The 25,724-nt window shown below is 39.6% G+C and overlaps 1 protein-coding gene across 2 annotated transcripts in view; it reads right to left on the bottom strand.

The window, feature by feature from the left end:
• oxct1a (3-oxoacid CoA transferase 1a) overlaps positions 1-25,724 on the bottom strand; it is a 42,632-nt gene that overhangs the window by 13,483 nt on the left and 3,425 nt on the right. Inside the window, exons 4-13 of one of the 2 annotated variants that reach the window (XM_030105124.1) lie at positions 22,731-22,866; positions 22,429-22,584; positions 21,799-21,899; positions 21,043-21,103; positions 8,923-9,030; positions 8,494-8,608; positions 8,123-8,217; positions 7,443-7,491; positions 6,233-6,305; positions 5,241-5,316 (exon numbers count right to left, since the gene is read on the bottom strand). In XM_030105124.1, coding sequence (XP_029960984.1) covers positions 5,241-5,316; positions 6,233-6,305; positions 7,443-7,491; positions 8,123-8,217; positions 8,494-8,608; positions 8,923-9,030; positions 21,043-21,103; positions 21,799-21,899; positions 22,429-22,584; positions 22,731-22,866 — 970 coding nt within the window. Of the gene's footprint in view, positions 1-5,240; positions 5,317-6,232; positions 6,306-7,442; positions 7,492-8,122; positions 8,218-8,493; positions 8,609-8,922; positions 9,031-21,042; positions 21,104-21,798; positions 21,906-22,428; positions 22,585-22,730; positions 22,867-25,724 lie in introns of both variants that reach the window. The other variant, XM_030105123.1, reaches the window with a different exon arrangement.

Raw genomic sequence — 25,724 nt, 5'->3', positions numbered from 1 at the left:
TGCCCTCACTCTATTGTTCTTGTTATCACAACAGGAAATGAGAGTCTAATGTGGAGGATGATATTTTCCCCTAAATATACAGCATATTTTGCAATTTTACATCTATATCTCACCCGTAATTCTTCCACAGCAGAGAGAAATAGAGTGGCCTAAACATTGTAAATTTGTTTAAAATTACTATTAAACCTCATTCTAACCTAACCTAATTTAACCTCCACAAACCAGAGTCAAATTCTTTGCTTGTCTTGCACAAACCTGCCCAGTAAAGCTGATAATGACTCTGATAAGGTGGTTAAACAGCCATTTCAGAAGATGGCAGTAATGGAGTGAGGATTCGTGTAATGGCTGCAGAGGAGAGAGATAATGTGCAGGGGGCAGCACCAGAAGTGCAGGACCCAGGTCACACGAGACTTCATCAACTGAAGCTCTGCCGACACGACACACACTTTATGAGACAGGAAAGACATTGACGAGGTGAGTTAAGTAATTCCCGAATGATATACAAGTAACTCCTTATACTATGAGGGCATGAAACAGTGCAATGCTTTCCTACATATATTCAACACTGAAAAATATCTACTCAGAAAACTCCACTAACTGGCCTTTATGGAGAAACACTTCAGGAAACTAACTTAGTGTTGCCTTTTAAAACGAGTTTCTTGATTCAGTGGGAAATTCACCAGCCAGTTCCTGACCTTCATATTGTGTACGTTACCACTCCCATCATTTTCAAGCAGCCATCACAGTTTTCCAGACAACAATGCCCAAAGAGCAGTTTATTCTCCTCAGTTTATCTTGATGCTATTTGGGGGACAACAATTTTGAAATAAAACTTTTGAAAATAATTCTGTCTCAGTTTCAACACATCCGCTTTTCAAATGTATTGTGAACTCCGTTTATTCCTTCTTCATCATGGTTTCTTGTAACATCCTACAATAAACGTGATATGCCGTGAAAAGAATCACAAAACATTTCCAGTTGAAACACCCAACAAAACTGACCATCTTCTTGTTTCCTTTGACCACTTCTGATGAAGACTTACCACTGCACAACAGGACAGCTGTCCAGCCGTCACAATGTTGCCACATGCTAAACTTTCTCAAACCCTTTCACTTTCACATTTTTCCTGCTTCTCCCACATCAACTCGGAGGGCAAAATGTTGACTTGCCGCCTCATATATCTCATGCAATAGCAGGTGCCATGATGAAAAGATAATCAGTGTGATTCACATCACCTCTCATTGGTCATAATCCTAAAGCTGTTTGGTGCATATTCAAGAATAATGCATAACACCCCTATAATGATTAGCATTGTATCTCTGACAAAGATTAAGGGTTGCTTGAATTTTTTTGTGCGTTGCCATGACAACCTAACACAATTTTCTCATTTGCTATGCAAGTGTTCGTTTTCCAGTCAGCGGCAGAAACACCACAGAAAATGACCCCCTTCACAATCCAAGAGTTCCCACTTACCAACTGGCATCTACCCCCTCTCCAAGTCTCTGACAACCTCCACTGTCTGATACAAATGGCTCTCTATCTAATAACACGGCGATGGACTGCCACAAGCCTTCATTACCCAGGAAAGTGATGACAAGAATACGAGGGAAAGACGTGACAGGAAGACATCGTGCAACACACTCAAAAGTTACTGTGAAGAAAAAAAAGTGCTTACAGTGTATAATTTATGAATACAGTGCTGTTTGTTCTTTGTCATGACATTTAAATAGGAATATGAAATTCAGATCCTTGGAAAGTATGCCACAAACACTGAATATTTAATATGTGCACAAGCTCATGGGAACTAAAATATAGTGGTGTAACATATGTTTAATGTACATGCACTGTGGGATTGTCAAAAATACAAATGAACTATCAAGATGTGAGAGAAAAAGATGTATTTGTACCATTACAGGGTCAGGAACACCAGTGCAAATGCACCATTGAGTTGTCAACATACTATGTTACATGTGCGCTAAACTGACTAAAATACTCATTCAGTCAAAAATCTCCTTCACATTAATATTATACAATCGACCGACAACAATGTCTCATCTTATGATTCAGCAGAAAACACAGCACCTTCGTTAAAAGTCGCCATCAGGCCTTATCATGATCACTTGAGCTGGTAACTGCATTTTAATACCAAGTAGCTCAAATTAATGCTGCTCTTTAAACTGCAGTTAGAATGAGCCTCTGGGGGTGCGGAATTTATATCTGACGCTTTGATTATTTTCTTGCATCCACAGGGGCAACAACGATCTGAACCAGGGAAACCAGGGAAACAACTACCTGTCAGTCGTTCACTCAAAACTCAGAAATGAGCCTTTTGAAGAAGAAAAGAGGAAAGAGGACAACAAAAACATGAATAAATTATCATAAATATAATCATTGTCATCATCCACTCATTACTGAAACCAGTTTGTCTTCCTACGCTCTCAATGCAATACCCACATAAAAATGCTGATTAACATGTCTTTTTCTCAAACAGCCGTTTGAGTCATCATGACAAACAAAAGATGACATGGATTCCAGAAGAAAAGACACTAAATAATTAGATATTTCCTCCCCTCGTTTGCACACTGGACACATTTCTTATTTACCAAAGCAACTTGAAGCATACTGGCTGAACTGATTTGGAACTTTATGATCAACTCATTGGACTTAGAAAATAATTTAACATTTTAATCCGAGTTTAACATTTTAATTTCCAACAGTATTTAGCACATTGTTCACTCACACATTTCCCCTCTTTCATTGATTGTGACTGTGAGCTTCTTCTGAATGTGCTGCAGTACATGTTCACAGCGACTCTGCCTTCAGCTGGGAACTTGGTTTTGTCCTTACATTAACTGTAGTCAGTGATATACACAGATGTCCTTATATGATCCACCAAATTATACAACATGATAATTATAATTAACATAGGGCTTTCTCACAGCAACTTGAAACTGATCAAAAATATTTCTATTTTAAAAATGGCAACTAGACATTTTCTTTCTCTCCAGTTTAAATAATTATGTCAACAACCAGACAGTTTTATTGTAAATCTTCAAACATTCATTTGGCCTTCTTTTAATAATAAACTTACCTTTCCACTTAGTTTCTCCTGCGATTGCTTGAAATCTTACAGAATATTAGGACGTTGCAACATAAGAGCTTAACTCCATGTGTAATTCTCCTGATCCCAAGCCAAACACCAGCGAGGTGGGTTTATATTAGTGACTATTTCTTCTTTATGGTGTATTGATAAAGCTCCACCAGCGGAATGACACAATGAGATATGAAATACAAAACGCTGTCCTTCATTCCACTACCATTCTCTCTCGACCTATTGTTTTTACAGAGGTTCGAGCATGAGTGGAGATGAAAACGGGTTTCTAAGCCCTCAGCTGGAAAATGTTCATCTGCATTTTGCATATTAAAAAAGCATACAAAATCAACATAATCACACCGAGAGTACTGCATCCGCAACTCCTACGTAAAACATTTCCAATTTCATGCTACGCAGCCATCTTTAGATAGTGAATCATTTTCATTATCACAGAAATGTGGGAAACATAATTCTCTTCATCCAGCCTTTCAAAAGAGGGGATAATGAAGATTGAGGCAGAAGTGAGTACAGAGGTATTTGTGGCTGTGGTGCTGCGCTATTTTGCTGTTCACGCTGCCCAACAGTTGAATGACCGACGAAGATTAAGAGTCCGCTGCTCTGCGGAATTCAATATCTGCATGACATGCTTAATCAAGCGCCGTTTAATTAGCTATTACCACGGACAAACGAGCACAAAGTGAAGAGGTGTTGGGTGAAAATTTTTCAAAAACCACTGTCAACAACATTATCTGTACTACCCAGGGTGAGTTATATTACCAAATATGTTTTATTCATAATATTTTATCTTAATGATCTTTACTGTAGCTGTGTTCACTTGGGCGCTTCAGTAAAATGATGCACTGGCTCTGACAAATTTGCATACACACTTCAGTCAAGCAGAAAACAGTCGCCTGCCAGCGGGCATTCTGCTTAAGCCCTTCCACAGTCTGTACAGGCGTTAAATGGGTCCTCGACCTATCATCGAGGAGGACCGGGGCCATCGTGGTCTTCAGACCAATTGACCTGATGAAACACCCAGCAACGATGTCGGCCGCCCATTGCACTCTAGGACTCACAAACACGCCCCTCCCTTCAGTTTCAAGTGCATCCCTGAGCTCTCGGCGAGCAACCAAGGCTGCACCTTTATGAATTCATTTCAGCAATCTTCAGCAAGTTATCTTTGGGGAAATTCAAAAGGGCATGTTCTGAAAATATGATACTGGAATGGAAAGCAAGAACAATTAAAAATTACTACATTGATCGCTGACCTTTAAGATCGTGTCGGACTTAAAAGAAAATTTAACTGTGTGCAGCTAAATACATGTTTAATCATCACATCACACACAGAAGAACCAAGTACCAGGAGAAAACTATACCGTAACACTTCAGTAATGTGTTTTGTGATCATTATACACTTGCTAGTACACTATTTTTTAAACAGGAAAAGATTCATATGCATTTGTGTGTACTATGATGGATGGAAACATATGTCAATTGTATAATACATTATTGGCATAGTCTGCTGACAAGGAGCACCTGGTCATCCTAAAATTCAGTTTACAGCTGAACTGAACACTTAAAAATTTTATTTACACCAAGTAATCAAACCATTGACGTGGAAAACGTGCACACTTAGGACTAAGCATGGATATCGTAGATGAATTCTATTAGGATTGTTTTCAGTAAATATAGCGAAAAGAAAGCAGTTCTGAATAGAACACTATCCAGTACTGGCAAGCTGTACTACACGCTTTGAAGAGGAAGAGCACCTTGGTTTACTCCTAACAATACTCACTCACATTAACCGATGAATAGATCAATAGAAAAGTAATCTCCAGGAGGTTGTCATGAGTGCCAGTTTGACCTATAAAACGTTTAAGTGGATATATTTGGCCTTCAGGCTGATAGCTTGACGATTTGAAGAGGTCGCTTCACAACAGAAATCAAATAAACATGACAGCAGAATAACACCAGAAAATCGTGTTTCTTCTGACACAGAAAAAACAGATTGTTATAAGCCACACAATACAGTCTTTTATCATGCATATTCCAGTGATGCTTTGTTCATCACCAGCGCATGGAACAGGGAGCATGGAATTAGACGTAACAGGTGCACAAAATGAAAAAAAAAAAAAATCAAACTTACTGGAATCATCCAGTTGGCTAAATCTCCGTGTTTTGACACCTGCATGGCTCCCAGCATTGTCAGGTTGACGTGACCCCTGAAGAGGATGACACGACAGAGAACGACAGCTGTCAACTTCAGGATCAGCTCACAAGTCCGCTCATGAAAACAAACAAAACGGAATACAGTACAGTCGGCACACTTCGAGTGGAAAAACAAACAGTTGGCTACTGAACATTTCAAAAACATTTTCATGTGTTCAAAAACCTGATACATTTGTCATGCTGTGATATCCAGCATAATCACTAGCATTTCTGCTTTGAGTTGCATGGATTTTAACAGCAAGCTACGGTAAACACGTGCAACGATTAAGAAGTTATAAAAACCTATATGAAAAATGTGTACATTGAAATTACAGGGTTCAATCAAACATTGCAAAACTCTCACACAATAACTGTCAAACATTCTAAAGCTGACACACATTTCATCACATGCCAACATATGTTGAGTGATTCCTCAGCATCTCTCGATGCACTCATGCACACACGCCGGCTTTATTCCGTCCCTGCCGGGGTGACAGGACAGCACTATTTATAAGCACTATTGAATTTCTACTGGGTGGACAAACAGAACTGATGCTGCGGGGGAGTGCGGGTGGGCATCTCGGTCTGCTAAAAAAAAATCAATAAGAACCAAAGACCTTGGGAATATTGACAATGCAGCTGTCAAGTTGTATGGGTGACAGTAGCGATTTGTTATTACCCGGTGTTACAATTTGTGGTTATGTACTGTGGTCAAATCCTGCTTAATGTTTACGTGTTAAAAAAAAAAAATGCAGAATTAAGAGATGTTTGATGAAAAAACTTCCAAATGTACGTCTGCTGCTGTTTTTCAAGCAGCATTGAGAACATTCTTCTGAAAGGACTTACATGAAAGTCGACAAACGTCAGACGCAGCTATCAAACTATCAGCCTGCAAATAAGTTTTTTAAAGCCTATGTGACACAGTCTTACCCGCGGATCATGGCAAATGACTCATCGCTGGAGAAATAGGCAGCCCCAGGGAGCACAGTGACCGTCTCCTTTCCTGAGAGAAGAAGACAAAATACTTACATTGATTTATCCAGGCATTAAATTTACCCACACAAAATCTTTTAAACTGATTTTTTTTTTTCAATGTTTGAATGTAAAGTTTAAGACATGTTTGAAAGGAAGAGTGCTATCCCATCAAGCAACAACATCAGGAAGCCATCTGACTGGCTCTGGAATTGCTCTGCAGCAGAGTATGATAATCTTAATGAAACAGCCAATGTCATTAAGAAGGGGATTAAGATGATTTATGTGTCCTGGAAGTTATGGTATGGCCCATACAGAGCCCTGATCTCATCATCGTGGAGTCTGTTTGGGATTACGCGGTGAGACAAGAATCTGAGTCAGCCTACAGCCACCATGCTCTGTTCTGAAAAGTGTTTTACACAACCTTCCTGCAGTGGTTATTCAGAGAACTGCCTGCAATCCAAACGCGAAGTAGAGATGCTGCTTTGAGAGCAAATATGAACGCCGTCCAATAATTCTCTACTGAATCAAGTACTCAAAAATTGGGCAACAAAACCTCCCATTTTGAGAGCATTGCTCAAAACAAAATGTAGAGCATCCACATTTGGCTTAATTTACAGCAGAAACACACACACAAGTGTGATTGTCTTAAAAAAAAAAAAATAAAGGCATAAAAAATAACAGTCAGGTATATGTGAATTTTGAGGGAGCAAAAAGTGCAAGTTTAACCATCAGATTCCCAGGACTGCATAACAAGTGCTGCAGTTTAAAATGTTTTCCACGACACATTGAAATTTAAAATATGCATTAATGTATACAGGTCAAAACATGAATGCAATATGAATCTGACATTGGAATAGTAAACTGCCGCAACCTTTCACATTTTTTTTTTTTAAAGAATTCAGAAATGCCATTGTTTCCTCCATTTAGGATTAGTTAAAACATTTCATCTGAAAACAAGGGCTTGAATATGAGTTCAGATTACTCACTGTTCAAATTGCATTGATGGATTTGGACATGAGCTAAACGCTCCTACATCGCTCAAACAAAGCCGTGCATGTGGAAAAGCTCCCCTCGGGTAATTTGGTTAGACGAATGGCAATAGGACTTTTATTTTCTCATCTGTGAATTTATCACGAGCAGATATTGATTAGAAGGAAAACCTCACCAGCATTAATCAGGTCTGCGTCGACTGCGTCCTCAGTAGGGTACGGGCCCTATATAAAAGAGAAACAATAGCTTTCATCCACACAACGCTCACATGTCACTCAGCCTGACCACCGACGACCTTTCAGGGGTGAGACACACACGCACACACACACACTATCACACTTTTCTGATTAGATTAAGTATTGACTGTCTGTGTTTAACACAAAGAGAGCTTTTCCCTGCATGAAAGGGGAGAGAAGAAGTAAGAAAAAATCTGCACCGTTTTAAAACTTTCACTTATAATTAACAGAAACCTGTATAAATAAGGTTTCAGCGTAAGTGCCTGCATCCCACTGATCAACACAACTGATAGGAAGTTCCTTCCATAGCAGAATCAGCAGCTTCCTCTGATGAACGGCTTAGCCGGCAAATAACGATCGTGAGAAATATTAATGGGGGAGAACAAGTCAAGCTGCCACAAGCTGTTACATAACAAACCAACGCATTTCAAAATGATTGTTGCAACTCTGAATGATACCAGGTTTTTCATCAATCACGTGCTCAGTGCACAATATTTGGTGTAAAAACAATTACTAATACTCAAACGCTCAGTCGATCATATGAACAAAGACAAAAAAATTGTTGCTTGTCAGGTCATTGAGCGATTCAGAGCAGAAAGAAACCGAGTGGGCGTCTTACCAGTCCCAAAATCCCGTTTTCACTCTGGAGGTGAACGGTGATGTCTGGTTTTATAAAATTGCTGGCCAGCATGGGGATACCAATACCCAGGTTCGCTGATTGGCATCGTGTTAAAGACTTTGACATTTATAATGCATCAGACAAGTCATGAGATGTGATTCGGTCCACAAATTAAACATACATGAGTTCCTTTAATGACTAACACGTTAAACATGTAAATGTATTGAGAAAAGTCTATACCACTCTGCCTCTATAATTAACTGACACACAAGTTAAATAAATCCAACGTGTGTGTGTTGTAGGAGAAGCCGAAGATCAGGTTTCTTTCCTTTATGTCTTTGCTCACTCTTTGTGTTACAGTTAAAGGATACCGTACATCCCATCCTCAAACTCCAGAGCAGCTCTTCGAATGATCCTCTCACGAACAATGTCTGAATCCTTCTTTGGTTTGGGCTTCTCTTCCTGGCTTTTCCTCACTGTGCGTTTCTGAAAGAAATCAAAAATATAGAATCAAAATTAAGAGAGCAGCTGGAGAGCTCACCTCTGACATGAGGATGAGAGACAAGATTCACAGTTTTGAACATTACAGTAATGTTAAAGCGCTTTGAATCAAATCTACTCTCTCCACTTTTCTTGTTACAAAATACATTATTTATTCATTCTGATTTATTAATAAGTACTCATGTGTAATTCTTTAACAGAAGTGGAATTGTTGCATAGAGTAGATAAATAATGGATTCCTCGTGCTATTGTATGCCTTTGGGGTGCAATTCCTACACTTGTGATAGCTCTTGCTATACCTCAATCCTTTTCTCAAAGCTGGAGCCCTGGACAACCCTGTGGACGTAGATGCTTGGTATATGGATGTCCTCTGCGGCAAATGTCCCAACGTCCACCACCTCCTCCACCTGCACGGAAACAGAGCGGTGATCTCCGCCTTCACCTGTAAAATGTCCTGCAGTTGTTGAGACTGAAGGGCTAAATACGAGGAGCTGATGGAGCCATCCTACCAGAGAATACTGCCTGTGCAAACATGAAATCAAAGAGGTTAAATGACCAAAATCGGTTTTAAATCAGCTACTACACTGTGAGAAAATCTTCATTCAACATTTAAATATTTGATTATATTACCTGGAGCTTCTGAAGCAGATATTTGCCCATTGAATATCATCTCAAAGGTTTCTTTATGAATACAGCTACTACTGTGTGTCCTTCACAGGGAAGACAGAATTAATATTTGTGGAAGACGATGTCATATTTCTTTTTAGTATCTCCTCGGAGTCCAGTGGGAGCCATCTGTTTACCTAAAACCAGCCCAGCTTCCTGAAAACGCGATAGGATCTTCGAACGTTACCGAGCCCAGGGGATGCAGGTTGATCCTGAGATCAAAGGCAGTTGATAGTAAAGGTGCAAGGAGGAAACTGTATTGGTGTTAAAGGCAGCCGGGCTGCAAGCAACACAAGGTTTGGAAAAGACTTATTACTTTTACTGTGAAAATAATTCTCAAATATTTTTCTCTTCAGTAACTTTCCAAAAATATCCACATCAGGACCGTCTCCCGGAGTTCACGTGAAGGTTGTGTTTACTCAGACAATTTCAGCAAGGTCCACTATTAAATCTAAATATATCCTCGCATCGCTTGGAATTGCTTTTTGTATTTAATATGGCTGCATAACAATGATACAAGGCCTTCGCTGTCTGCCAAACAGTATATTCCTGTGTCTGAGATGGAAGTGCACCGCCTTTGTGTGGAAAGTGTACACTCAGAGAAGAGGAGTGTACATAAGGGATTATTTCTATCTGACTAACACAGACAAGGATGGAAATGGCTATTGATTCAGGCAGCGCTAGGTCAACATGACAGGGATAGAAATCCCACAGGGAACACACCTGCTCCCATCTCCTTAGCTAACATTAGGAACTGTTACAAACTTAGCCTCCACTTGTTCGGGGGTTTAGGGGACGTTGTACAACCTGTGTAGGCTTCGTGAAACCTTGCAGTACGTTTTTAGCTTGAACCAGGTTTTAGGTGTTTTATGTCACTTTTTCACATTTACACCGATAACTCCAGCAATAAACGGAGTCAGGCCAAACCGAGAAGGGATGCACGGCAATCCTTCTTTAGAGATCCGGGTTTTTCTTATCAAACACATGAGGCACAGACTCGATTTTTTTTTAAAGGGTTTCAAGGGGCAAGGTGGTTAAATTGATAAAAAAATTTTTTTTACATCGATAAAAGGAGAGAGCATGAGCCTCCGTGCGGCTTATCGCCACATCTCCTGAGACCAACAGGGGGCTTAACCATGACAACGCAATCTTCGCCTTCCCCACTACTGTTGTGTGCATTGGTCCTGTGTAGCCGAGATTGTAACCTACTTATTCCATTTACATGAGGGGCAAGCAGCCGTTCACAGCAAATTGAATTGAATCTCTTCTTATCTCCACTTCCTCCCTCAGCACTCAGCGCTGACTGAGAGGAGTCAATGGCTAAGAGTGGATCCCATCTTAGCGTTGTCATGGATACGCGGGCTTTGGTCTCCTATAAGCTAGGGCCACTCCGGTCCATAAAGTGATTTTAGACTCTTTTTCTTCTCTTGAGCAGTTTATGGTGAATCTCAGATGCTTCGCGGTGTAAATGCGGCCATGCGAGAAGAGACTGGTAGCGCCAGAGCGCCGATAAAGCCGCCCCACACGCTCACCCACATCTTTCTCTGGGGGCTTGATCTGTCTTTTGTGAGAATGATGATTCCCTTAGACGTCTTCATCGAGCAGGACTACGCTCATCACATCATGAAACGGCGTCAAAACAGAAGAGACCGCAGGCAAGGGAATCGCAACAAATGTTCAGTGGCATACAGTACGTTTCAAGACTTAATATGAAAGGACCTAATTAACAATAAGAGAGTCCCTTTTTTTTTTATTATCTTCAATCAAAAATTATTTTGGGAAAAAAAAACAAAACAATCTACTGCTCAGTTTGCAGGTCTGAGTCACACACATGCAGAAAAACATGTATTCTGCTGTCTTTTTTCTTTCTTCCTTTTTTCAATTAGCCTTCCAAAGCTAAGTCGTAGCACAATAACAAGCTCATACAATTTAAATGTGCCGCGTATATAAAAAAGCCTTCATTGCTTTCATCTGTGTGATGCATCCCGGCTGCACCGGCGCTCAGATGTAGTTCAGACAGGAGGTTCGACGGACGGGCGGAGGATAAAGCATTTTAAATGGGGGGGAAAAAAAAAACAAAAAAAAACAATCAGTCACACACATACACACACAAAAATAACGCAGACACGCACGCAAATGAGCAGGTGTGAGGAGCAGGAAAACACACACACACATACACACATTGATATTCCTGTATCTGTGGAACGATTTTCACATCAATGAGAGCAGAGCGAGGCATGAAGTGAGCTGGCAGGAGGATAGAGGGAATCAAAGTACCCTCTGGGGATGCAGCGAGCACATTTTCGAGAGTTTGTGCTTTTTTAGGCAGTGAGCTTTGTCAAATCTTGTTAATCTCAAACTGATTGGGACACAATGAAAACCCAATTCCTAGATTAAATCAGCAGCAGTGGTGATGCACACTGTCCTCTTTATGATTGACAAACAGTGCTGGAAAGGTTTTTTATCAGTATTTACTGAACCACAACGCTGCATTTGAAATGCATTTTTTACGTAGTGCAATTAAATCAAATGTGAAAATGATCTAACTGAGCTTATCCTCACGGTTGGTGTAAATGCGGACGTCTGACATCGCATAACTAAATTTTCAGTAAAGAAATTATTTAAATCACACTAAACTGACTCCAAATCCTCTGTAAAAAAAACATTTACTTGAGCTGTCTGAAACTTTAATTGCCACATACAAAACATACAGTGATACATATCTATTTTCATTAGACCATTAAATCACATTTTAAACAGATAATTACTATTTTACTGACATCTTCGAGATCAGATCACATTTTAATAATCACAATTTTTCCAGTCACACTATATTTCATGCTGCCACAGTATAATTTTAACCTATCTTTTAGGTTAGTCTTGTCATGTCCATGTGAGAATGTTTGACTGTGCATTAACCTGAGTCTCATTTCAATTCCTTTAAATGCTTACATAAAATAACACACAATTAAATTTACTCCGATCTCAGAAACCAGCTTGAATCACATGTGAAAGCATAGTGACATGCAGTATTTGCGATCTATGAATTGTTAGTATGCCAATACCACATGAAGATTATAATTCTTACCCTAAATAAAGAGAAATAAAGGAGTGAACGGTGTGAATTGGTCATTTTAACCTTAAAAGTTAGAGACACATCACAGGTGGCCGGAATCAACAAATTTTTTTTTCCCTCATACAACTTTAAACTTTAGTAATCACAAATATCCCATAACAGCTTTAATGAAATCAGGTCACTGGTAATGAGCAACTCAGAACAGATCCTGCTCTTTCAAAGATACTTGTTAAAAGATTTTTTTTTTTTTTTTTGGAAGTGTAAATCTGGCGTGCTGGTGGAGCAAAAAGCTGCATAAAACTTACAAGAAGTCACCTGCCCGGTGCCATGAGAGTGTCATTTCATGGCCAACTGGTGAGTAGTGGTTCTGGTTACTATATCATCTATCATTATGCTTAGATCGCTTCTGATGAACCTTATGTTAAAATTCACTTCATTCTTTAAATCCCAAATATAGCACCTTGACAAATTAAAAGATTCGAGTTTTTTAAAGCTTTAACTGATGGAGCTGCCATGCTGTTGTGTTCTCATGTCTGTGTTTTTGGGTTTGCAGCTTCTGCAAAGCAACAGTCAAGAGGTCAGGAGAGAAAGATGAGGTGGCTACGAGCAACAGGGCATTCGGATGACAGCAGCACCACACTCTCATTAACTGTGTATATTTTTAGCCTCTCCATCTTCCTCCCATTGTGTGTGTGCGTGTGTGTGTGTGTGTGTGTTTGGGCACTTTGCCATGATCAGTTGCCACTTTCAGGGCTCAATTCAAGCTCTATCCTCTAACCCAGAACACAAACATCAACAGCGCTCCGTTTCCTCTCGGCAGGTGCACGCCTTGCCTATTGAAGCCTTAATACTGCAGGAAAATATGGGACACACAACCAATGCAAAACCTGACAGCACTACATAAACGCAAATACACTTTTGGGTGACATACACTAGAGCATTATGAATAGGTAATTCTCTTTACACCTCAAATCACCTTTACATTTCATATAACACCTAAGTTTGCATGCAATGTGCTTTGTATTCACGTGACTGGCAAGTAGAGAGAAACTTTGAACTTATATTGAGAGGTTCAGTTTGTGCATATGCTTAGAAAATCTGTCCTCCGCTTCCACCGGCTGCCATCATCTCTGATTACCCGACACTTCAACGAACTATATAGTGACGTTACAACCTGAGCCCTCTGTCGCCGGCTTTGGTTTCACTCACTCGTAAATGTCAGTACGACACTGGAGCTGAGGTCTGTGTCACCCTGACCCATCTCCAGACATGCCAATACGAGCCTCAGTCTTCTGACTGTTGAATTTATCATGTTCAGGTCGAGCTCTCATTTTCACAAAAGCAAATTCTAAGCTAAATGCAAATCATACTTTGGCAGGCTGAGCAGCATCTACACTAAATAAAGAATATTTCAATTATGATTTATTATAGCACCTTAACAGCTACAAGCACATTAACGTAGAAATCCCACGTTATTATGCTTTCAATATATATATACATATATATATATATATATATATATATATATACATACATATTGCTTATATTACATGTCTGGGAAGAGGAACTGAAAAAAAATGTTTTGTCACAGTTATCTGATGAGCAACTCTTGCTTCTCAACAGTCTTTTATTCCCAAGTAGGTTTTTTTATTTTGATGATGAGTTGAATGTTTTCTGTTTGTGAAAGGTCTGAACTCCATGCAGGCTTTTACTGTGAAGCCATGCCGTTATGAAAAATGCAGTATGTGGTTTAGGACTGTTTGACTGAGATATGAAAGTCCTTCCCCATAGAGGTGTTATCTGGACAGGAGGAGGTAGAGCTCTGAAGCCCTGATTGACATCTTTGAATTCCATATGTTAAATTTGGACATCACAGCAGCTTTTTCCATTTTCCCTCAGTTCATTTACCCGGTGGAGAGATCAGCTTTTGAACTGTGTTAACACATAGCCTTTAAGAATTAACTTGCATTTGTGGATTCCGTTAAAAAAAATGTTCTTACAGATAATGTTTTATGGAAGTGTTCAATGCAGAGATTTCCAGAACAGAATCAATGGAGCCTCTTTCATGATGAGAATAAAAAGCAAGCAAATCGTGACAGGTTTCAAAATATGCAGTCCTGCCTGAGGTCCTGACGATCAACAGCTTCAAATATTAACCTTAAGCTTCGTCCCCTGAAAACAGCCATTTCTCTAAGAATCTCTTAATCCTTTGACTAACATATGGAGTGTGGATGGTGGGATATTCCGAGCCTTTATAATGCTATGTTTAATAATATATTTTCTCTGAACCACTACACAATATATTAATGTATTTTTGCAAATGAGGGAACCTCTGTCAATCTTTACAGAGACTCTGCCTCACTAAAAAGAAAATACGGAGTGAAACAATTTTCCAATCACAGAGCTCCTCAAAGTTTGTTTTAATCTTGCACAGTAATGTAAATATTAGAAACTGTACATACATAATCACAACTTTTTCACGTCGAGAACATCAAAAATGAAGGCTTTGATCACCGATATGTTTAGGAACATAGTTATTCAAAGAACAACCGAGTTCAAGTATACTGTTAGGTTTAAGACAGTGTGTTGGGTCTGGTCATAATCCTTCATCTCTCCCAGTCGATAACAGACAAAGTTGTTTATGCTTCCTACAAAGCTTCAATATATGGCTTTTGAAGACACTTTTAGCTCAACTGCCATTTCAATCCAATGATAATTCCATCAGGGTGACATTTACTTTTCTGAGGATAGCAACATTTGAGTGAACGCTCACTTTCCAAGGGGGGCAATATCAAAGCGTTTTTCACCATCTCTGCATTGACATTACAGCAATTTACCACAGTTACAGCTGAACAATCCCCATAAAGACAACCACTTGCACTTAAGAGATCTCACCCACTAAGGACTGTTTTCACTTTTTTTATTTTTTTTGAAGGGGAGGTGAAATTGCTTCAGGCACTACAGTTTGTTGTGAGGACTCTAAAGCATCAGCCACCTCATGTTAACATAAAACACAGAATTGTTTGCATTCAGCTGATATGAATATGCTTAATATTTTAGATTCTTTAAAGTGAGCATGCCCCGCCCACTCCCCTCCTTTCTTTTATTGCATTTTCGTGAGTCGACTTCCTGAGGACTTCATGAATGGTATTCAGTGAACAAGTGATTCTAATTAAGAGTTAATTCACCTCAATGAGTTTCAGACTGTCATTTGTCGTGTGCACATGTTGGGTTGGTGCACATTAATAATCCATTTGCATAGCAACATGAAAGCAGTTAACGCAGGAATGATTCAACTGTGTAAACAGAAAAGGCAGTCTATAATTATTTTGTGACACGATAGTCAATTCAGGAGATTTCTGGATGAATCTTCGAGAACAGGCCCTGATAATGTCAGAATAGTAACTGTGTCACATGAAGTCTTGAGTCATTAAAGCAGAAAGTGCATCCACACTTCTTACCATTACCGTATGTCATACAGGAGGTTTTTGTTAAAGCTGTTGTGTTTATCCAGAGAAGGCTTGAAAGGGACTCTGCTAATCTCCTCTCTCCATTCTTTGCTACAATTTGAAAACACAAATATGAAAAATATTCACTGTGTATCTTAAGCACACAAAAGTGAATTCGCAAACCTCTTTATGCAGGAACTGACGAGGTAAATGAATGATTTTCTAATCATTTGTCATCAATGGCTTGAGCAGCAGAGTGAGTGAGGGGTGCAAGTAAACTCAACAAGGCATACCAAGTGACGCAAAATAGCGTGAAAATTGCTGGCTGGGAAAACTAATTGAAATTCCAGCTGGGAGCAAAAGAAGACAAGACATTCTGCACCACGCAAAAGATTACAGCAGTGGTGTACGATAAGACTTATCATTCCAAGGACCCACACATGAGATGAGAAGGAGAAAATAAATAAAACTTGCTGCACTTCAGTCAGTTCAAGTTCCTCTGTCAATACTGTAACCAATATTGTCCTTTACAAAATGCTGCAAACAGTTTTTGGTGTAACAATAACGAAAAACCTGAAGAATAGAACCCACACTCTGTCGGAGCCCTGAGCATTTATTGGCGTTTCTGTTTCGACACGTTTACAGTGGGAGGCGGATGCTGAAACCCCCAAGGATGAAGGTCATTTATATCCAATTAGACCTCTTTGCCAGTAAAAAGAGCAAAACATGCTTAAAAATACATTCATGTAATTCTCGCATGGCTGGCTGGCTGTGCGGTGCACACTTACACCCACACGGCTGCATTTCACTGCAACAAGAACGCAGTTGAGTCATTTACTGTGACTGATAGTTGCTTTGATTCAGTCTCTGGTGCATTGTAACCCACAATGCACCAGGGCCTTTCACTGTACCTGCGATAAGGGAATAACTGGACCAGTCGAATACTGTGCAACATTGAACAATTGAATAGCACTGCTTGGTTGCTTAGCAACCATGGCGGGGAGCTGGCGATGATCTGGTAATTTGCTTTTGAGTAATTTGCCTTTGTGTTATCTCGTTTTTGTTTTTTTTTTTGACACCCCTTCAAAGAGTTTAATTCAGTTTTTAAAAGAAAATATGTGCACGGAATTGGGACACAGGCTGTACCAGGCTGTACCAAAGTACAAACTCTCAAAGAGGTGATGATATGCCAGGTGAATTTATGTAGTGATAAAAAGCACCTACCATGATATGTTCAATAGGATATGAAAACATGTTAATCCTATACTGAACATATTAAATGTGGATTTTTTTTTTTTTTAATATGAGGCCAAATGGTCATAAATATGGGATTTCTAATGCATACAGGAGAGTGATTTAGATTTGCTTCCAAGAATTTCCATTAAAGACTTTTTGAGGTTTAATATCTACATGTCTGTCAGGCCCACAGGGACTTAACATAAAAAACATACACGTTGTACATTGATCGAGCCATGGAGAGATGGATGATGGGTGAGGATACAACACATTCCTTAAAATAAAATGCCTCGGCATATTAAACAATTTGATGAAGCCTAAACTGCACCATTAAATTTGAATATCGTTCTTTAAACCTCACCCCCCCATCCAAAAAAAAGTTTAAGCACCTGCAATTGAAGCATCTATTAGGCAAGAGTGGATTCATTTTAATAGACACCAGTTTAACGTGTGTGAAGGGGAAACTCGGCTCAACGTGTGCTACTCACTGTACACTTGAATGCCTTAACGTTCAATTGGAATTTCAATTGAAAGCAATAATGAGCATCAGGGTGATAAGACAATGGGCATTTTTTTCCTCGTTTTCCTGACTATGGGACCAATTTCACAGTTGATGAGGGGTTCTCATGAAAAGTGTTAATATAATGTAGACTGCTCTAATAAGTTTGTGGGTGCCTGCTGCTGCTGTGTGAGCCGCTGCCCTTTGACTGAAACAATTAAGCGGCTAATGTTTCTATGATAAAGCATTTGACCAAAGCTCCTGATCTTGACTTGCTGTGACCACAATATCCTGACATTTTCTGCTCTTGGCAGCCATTATTTGCTCTGCGGTCGGCTACATACAGGCAGCAGGGACTAAATGTGGTCTAGCAGACATCTGGTGAGATCATCTAAAAGCATTTTTTAAAAATGTGATTTTTGCAGTCCCTGATGAAAGACAGGAAATTGTAGCGATATCTTCGATCGTGGCTTCAAATGTGCAGTTTTATGTGGTACACTGAGAAGGCGCAGAGCGACTGCTGCAACCGCTGGCCCCAGATTATTTATCAGACCTGGTTAAAGTCCTCCAGGGCCCTGAGGTCAGCTGACCATTCGCGTTTCTCGATCCCTTCTTAAAAACTGGAGGAGACGGAGTCTTTGTGGTTGTAGCTCCCAGACGGTGGAATCGTTTTCCCCTCTCAGTACGGTCTGCGGACAGCCTTTATACTTTGAAATCCCGGCTGAAAACCCACCTGTTTACCCTGGCCTTCAGCTAAAGCAGAGCCTCCTCTGGATCCAAAGCTCTCTCTCTCACACTGTTACCGCTTTACTTTGTTGTTGTTCTTTTACCGTTTTATTTTTGTACTGTGAAGCACTTCGGCTGGCCATAGGCCTTTTTAAAAGTGGTAAAGAAATAAAGCTGATTGACATTGACTCCTGCTAACAATCAACACAATACAGCAGAAAATGACATATCAAGCATTTATCTTCTGCATAAATGATATGAGAAGATACATTCTTGGTTTGCTTACTATTTTTGCCACCAGCTAAACTCATCATCGTAAGGGAAAATGTGATCTTTCCTACCAGAAGGCCAAATACAAAAGTAACAAAGTACTTCAAACAAGCAGGTAAACAATTACTAATTTTATAAAATGACAACTAATAGCATCTTTGTCTTTGTCTATCCCAAAGGTTTGCTGCATACTGAGCAGACAAGCTCAGTGGAATGGACAACATAAAACAAAAGTAAGTGCCGGTCGTGGTATGGAATATTTTGTCTTCCTCAGACTTAACCAGTGTGATCGCTGCTGATGAGAAACAGGCACATTTATGACTGAGCACACACTGACAAGACATATCCTCAAGATAAATACAACTTTATGGCCACAATAATTACTTCATTATCGCAGATAAAGGGTTTGTAATAGGTATTACAATCTTTGTCTATCATGTTCTTGTCACTGATAACTTAAATCATAGATAATGTTCATTTCACCGTAATAAAAAGCACCATAAAATATGGAGCGCACAAGGTATATATGTGGATTTCAAGAACTTACAGTAACACATTTCATGCACTCCTAATACTCATTTCTAACAAAAAATGTTTTCCTAAGACTGTTTATCAATTTTACAAAACAAATCATGAATATTGTGCACAATGCGAATACTGTTACTTTTGAAAACCCTCAGTCTTTCAAAGGTAAGTCAAAAATAATGATTAAAGTTTCACAAACTGAGCATTTGGAAGTTTTACGAACAGACTGCTACACAAATCACAACCACTGTGGCATCAGATCGGAGAATTTAATTGACGTGTTTTGTCACTCGAATCAAAGAGACAAGGCTGAATCCGACACAGTCAAATGACACAGTCTGATTTTACTGCTGGTAGTACCTGTCAAACTACATTGAAACACACTCATTAGGTTCATACACTGATACGAAGCCCATCTTTTTCTAAAATAAGATGAATCGTGTCAGGTTAAAAGATGTGTTTTGGAGGAGGTTAATCGAATGATATGTGATGTTAATTATTTTGTAAATAGGCCTGTCCAGAAAAACAGAGGCGTACACTGTTTGAAATATCAAAATAAAGAAAAAGGTTGAGCTCCTCTTCAGTCGTCGTGTTTATAAGGTTTCTCAGACCTTGTTAGAAGTGTGCCTGTCTCATCATGGAGCGTTTTGATTGGAGGATCTAAAACTCACTATCAGCTCCTCATGTTGCCTGCTTTCTCCTCCGATCACTGCTGCCCGCTCGTTACTGTATGGAGGCAGAAATGCCACGAAAACAATCTTAGAAAGACACCTGGATGCTGCAAATAGAATAAACTTCCACTTTTCGGTCAAAGTGAAGGTTGGACCTGTGAGCTTTCTTACATTTTTTTTCTCAAATCCTTTCAACTCATCAAAAACACCTTCGGCGTGCGCTTCTGGGTGCATGAAGATTGGAGTCGACGGTAGACACGAAATCCGAGCCAATTATATTTGCATTCCGTGTGTCTTTATCACTATTATCATTATCGTCCGTGTCACTGCAGTCTATAGTACAGCTCCAGCAGATGTCACACAGACACACTTCACAGCAGCAGCTCTGCTGAGAGGACAACTCTCATTATCTCTCTGGAAGGAAACTGGGAAAATCACTAATATACCATGGCACTGATTCTCTATAATTCACTAATAGCCATCACTGGCATGGCTTTTATCGCCACACCTCCCTCTGTATTAGACCCTCTGCCAAGTTGCTTGAATATAGGAGGTTCTTTGAGTCATATACCTCGAGAAACCACATATTCCTGACCGTTAATTTACAGCTACACAGTGGCCACATTCATTCACTTTAGGTTCTACATATTTTTAATCACCAATAGAATACCAGTTCAGCTCTAGGGGAATAATAAGAAAAGTGTTTTGTGCAAACCCAGTTGGAAACATGAGAGACCTGATTTATTTTCAGAGTTTTATGCTTTTCACACAGTTTTTCCTTCCTGCTGCTCCCTGAATCAAACTGTGTCTATATGGAAGGCGTGAAGCTGTTTGTGTGTTGGAGGGGCAGCGTAGGACACCGAGACAAACACACAAAGGAAAAGGATTTTCAACTGATAGATAGATAAGAAACCAGACACAGGCCAGACAGCTAGAAAACACAACATATGACTCTTAAAACTTCTAAACTATGCATGATATATAAACATAAACTATTTCTACCTCAATGTGATGTTTTCAGAAGACACCTGTAGGACCTTGGACCTGTTGCACATTTTGAATGTTTTGTTGCTTTACTGGCTTCTGTATGCAACATTGTGTAATAATTGTTTGAAACTTGAATCCTAACCCATTTTGAAGCTGCATTCGCATCATGGTCAGATTCTTTTACAGATGAAGTTTGTGGGACGATTTTTCAACCCTCTGTCTTTCCAGCTTCAATTTGATTGACAACAGATATCTTCCTGGAGAGAAGAAGCTTTTAAATAATGACCAAATTGATAAAAAAACGGAATACATACCTCAACGATGGTAGTTTTGGCTGCTTTGCACATGGGCTGGTTGAAGTTTCTGGCTGTTTTCCTGACAAACATAAGAGTATTTTAAAATAGTGGAACAAATAAACAAGAGTTTTGAACAACACAGCACAAAATTAAGACAGCCTTGCTCTTCATAAAGGCCTGGATCAGGTCAAGTAAAATTTTTAGCAGACGACACTGCCCTCGTGTGGACAAAAAGTTCACAACATTACTAAATGTGGCTCCAGATATGGGAAGGTTATTGCAGATTCTGTGACTAGAGCTCGATGTTGGGATTATACTTAAATCACATCAAGCCAAAACTAATTAGGAATACAATTAAATAGTAAACCAGTATTTAGATTTTAACAGCTGTTCACGTACATGCAGTCTGGTCTATAGATGTGTAAGTATTGACACAATTTTTAGCATGACACTTTGCTCACAATCACAATGGAACAGAGGAACATTCCATTGTCCCTGGCTCAGAAAAAAAAAGAACATGATTACTGTTAGAAACTGTAGGAGATCTAACCAGCTACTTCACACTGCTGAAGCCTTAAAAGAAGATTTACTTTACATCATTTCAGTTTTGTATGAATACTCTATATTTGATGTCATTCTCGCACCTACAGAGCCACTTAGGTGGGAGAAAAATCCCTTCTGATTGAATAATAAAGTCTAATGTGACCTTGGCTGAATACAAAGTGTTGCAAAAAGAAGCAGAAGTGCTTCATGCTTCAGTGACAAGTTTCTCACCTGAAAACAATGTTTCCTGCCCTGTCAGCTTTCCATGCCTTGATGAGTGCGTAGTCTCCAGTGATGGCCTTTTCCATGACGTAGTGCCTGCCGTTGAACTCCTTAACCTGTGCAAGAACACAACAGCTAAAGCAGCAAGTAAACTCGGGATTTAATTGTAAATGAAATCTATGACTTTGCTATGATATTTAAATGTAGTTGTAGTAATCAATAATGCAGATTTGTCTTTACCTACATTTATATATTCTAAGAAATGAATTTAATGATTTGACAGCAACAGCCAAACATATTTTTGAAATCTTACACTTGCGCATGTGTGCAAACAGTGATTTCAAACATAAAATAGGAAGCAAATTCATTCCGAAAACAACAGGGTTTCTCTCAGACATAGATTTGTGCTTTTACAGAACAACAACCTCAACTCACATGAGAAATATTGATTTCAGTCATTCTGTTAGCTGCAACATGACACCCTCGCTTCAAACAGAGGTGGAGCAATCATAAACTTCCAAGTACCAAAGTCCCCATTCAAACTAAGTAAAAGGTTCTCGGGGGAAAAATAACTGCAGCGATCCGCAGCAAGGTTGTGCTAAAATAATGAGGACTTTGGTGGAACAAAGGCAACAGCACTATCACCTCTCTCTTTTCACTGGCAATGGCAATACTGCCGTCTTTGTTGTACTTGATAGGGGAGCCTCCCTCCTGGATCAGAGTGCCATAGCCAGTGGCTGTGAAGAAGGCTGGAATCCCAGCACCCCCGGCCCGGATCCTCTCTGCAAGAGTACCCTGCGGACAAAGACATGGTCACGGCATGTATGTCTGCAGCATGTTAATGAGCGGAGTATTTAATTAGTGTGCACTTTTAGGGTTGAATGGGATTTTTTTGACTTCTTTGAAAACCTGAAAACAAATTTGTTTTATTTCAAACCAACCTGTGGTGTTAATTCCACCTCCAACTCCCCCGACAGATACTGTCGTTCAAACTCTTGATTCTCTCCGACATAGGAGGAGATCATCCTCTTGATCTGCTTAGTCTGGAGCAGGAGGCCCAGGCCAAAGTTATCCACCCTGATGAAAACATACACACGGCATGACTGATATTTACATGTGTGTATCGTGTTGCAGTGCACTCAGGAAATGTCAAAGTAATTGTGTATGGTTACCATACTACTACAGGTTTACTGACATTTAAACACAAATATCAGAACTTTCAACCTCTCTCATTCTTTAAACTGTCATTCCATGAGATACGCTGTACATATAGATTCAAATCAATAAATACTTTCAATACAATATTTTAGCCTTTTGGATCATTCTTTGAAAATATTAGAAAATCCATCTTATTTTAAGAGCAATGTGTTTTTGTTGTTTTGGACTTGTACAAAGAATGACCTTCATGCTGACTGCCCTCCTTCCTGCGACGATAAGGCCTCATCTATTGTTAGTCTTTGACTGCAAAAGGCTTTATTTCCTACAATGGGTTACTAGAGGTGAGAGAGGGCATTTGGTGTTGAGTGCAGCTCGGCCAATGATCCTGCTGCGGCTCTCTTAATGACTTTAAAACCAAGGCAAAGGTACACATCTAATCTCACTGAGGCCAGAATAAGATACAAATACTGAAGAACCATCTGTAAAACTACTGAGAATGGTTGTCAAACTCATTCCACACCATGCCGAATTTATGTATTCCTCTGTGTAAGATCACTACCCGAGATGAAAAAGTTACTGTGTCACTCAGGTTACGACACTGTGTGAAATCACGCAGCAGATAAAATTATTTCTTCTGACAGTTAGACATTAAACCGAAGGTTTTAGGAGAGGTAAAACTTTAACAAACCTATGAACCAGTTTCGAATTCAGACCGTATTGTCTTGAGATACAACATAAAAGCCAAAACTATCCACTGCTTTCTATCCCCGTATTTAAAAATTCAAGATCGTGAGGGAGTTGGAACCTATCATAGCTACTAGCAAATGGTGAAAGGCAGCAACAGAAGACGGAAATCACACACACAGGATCTGGAGAAGAAAAAACTATGCAGATTTGAACAAATAAATGTGAAATGATGAGAATGTTAATCGCGACAGTATTATTATACCAAATACCTCCAGTATTTCTCATTGACCCAGATTGTGCTAACATTGACTACATTTTAATAAATGACCTACTTGCGCCAATTTCCAAAACATGAAACTACTCTGCTGTCGGTTAACATGACAGCATGCATCCAAAAATACTGTCTCTCTTTGACGCTGCTCCAACTAATCCAAGCCAAGAGGAAAGCTGAGCTTTGCAGGGTTCTTGTTGTTTTCTCATCCCGAGGCACTGAGACTCACAATCTACTACTTTGTCCTTCGCTCTAATCTCAGGTCACCTGCCAAGATGTGTAGGCCATATTGCACTCAGAATACCAAAAACAGATGACTGTGATAAGGAAGACACACACATACACACCTTTACAGTTCCGTGTTTCTTCTGTATAACGATTTTATTAAGATAAACTTGCACTACCATTTTGTGACGGTTTGTATCAAACCGCGTGGGTGTTTGAAGCCTAAAACCTCAATCGCATAAATCCTCAATGCTCCCTGAAGAGCGCAAATTGCAGCTTTGATTTCCGACAAACGCGTCGACCTTTTATTACTGTTTGTGCGAAAAATCCTGCGGCTGCTGATTATGTAGCCAGAGCCTGTTGTTGGTCGTTCAAAGCTCCTGGGGGGAGACGCTTCACTCTTAGCCCAATAATCTGCTTGAGACCAGCTGAATCCATCTCATCTCATATTACAGGGCATAAAGAGGCCACTGTGTTGCTACTCTGTGAGGGAAAATAGCAGCATATACTGACAGTTCCTCAAGATCATTTATTTTCTTTAATTAATAAAGACAAAGAAATTAATCTATACTTTTGGGGGTAGTCAATACAACATGAATTACAAACTATCAACTTTTTTTCCATCAGCAGTGTTGCATAACAGTATAGCTGCTAGCACTTTCACCTCACAGCAGGAATACTGGGAACACAGTTTGGGACTTTTCTGTGTTGAGTTTGAACACTCTGCCTGAACATGCACGGATTATCTGGAGGGGCTCTGGTCTTCCCCCTCGATCAAAAAATATGCATTTGCAATAAACTGGTTCCTCCGAATGACCCACAGGTGTGAGGGTGAGTGTGTCTGAATTGGGCCAAGTAGCATAAAAGCTGGATGTGCGTCTATCTAGTATCTGTCAGTGGAGAGTGATTTGAGTGGTTTATTTGCACATGATGAGGCACATGAGGGAGCGTTTCCAGCCTCAGGAATCTTCCCTCTAAAATTAAAAGTTACATAACTACTCTGTTCCCCTTCAAGCCTTCCTCCTTCCTCTTCACTGTACCAGAGAATGTAAATAGCAGACACTTGATGGACGACGAGCTGGATACACCATCAAACACTACAATAATCAATTCAATATGTTCCATGGAGCATTTTCCTGCTCTGGCCAATGTGACTTTCAGTATTTTTTCTCTACTACTGTTGGAGTTGCACTTCTGTCTCTATCTATGTGAACTATGGTCAGACACACAGAGAAACTAAAGCACATCACACATGAGACGTTTTGCCATGGAAACACTCTCCAAAACTACACTTAAAAAAAAAAAAAGCCACTACAAGTGCATGAAATGGTTAAAGTTAAACAGATCCTCAGCAACAACTGTAATGTATTCTCAATGGAGAATAAATTAGTTTCATTAGGAATATAACAATTGCTGACATCTAATCAGTTTGGAGCATTTTAAAAATCGAGTTCCTGACAGTACAAGTCCAGCAACGTTCCAAACCAACTCAGATCTGCAGTACTGTCAAAATTGACTCCTCATATTACAATTAATACTGAGTGTCACATCAACAGTTCCTGATTTCTAGCAGTCGCCAGGTTTTAAAAAAAAA

The sequence above is a fragment of the Salarias fasciatus genome, chromosome 12 (genome assembly GCF_902148845.1).
Source record: "Salarias fasciatus chromosome 12, fSalaFa1.1, whole genome shotgun sequence".
Taxonomy (NCBI): Eukaryota; Metazoa; Chordata; class Actinopteri; order Blenniiformes; family Blenniidae; genus Salarias; species Salarias fasciatus.
This window is presented reverse-complemented; position numbering and strand designations above follow the sequence as displayed.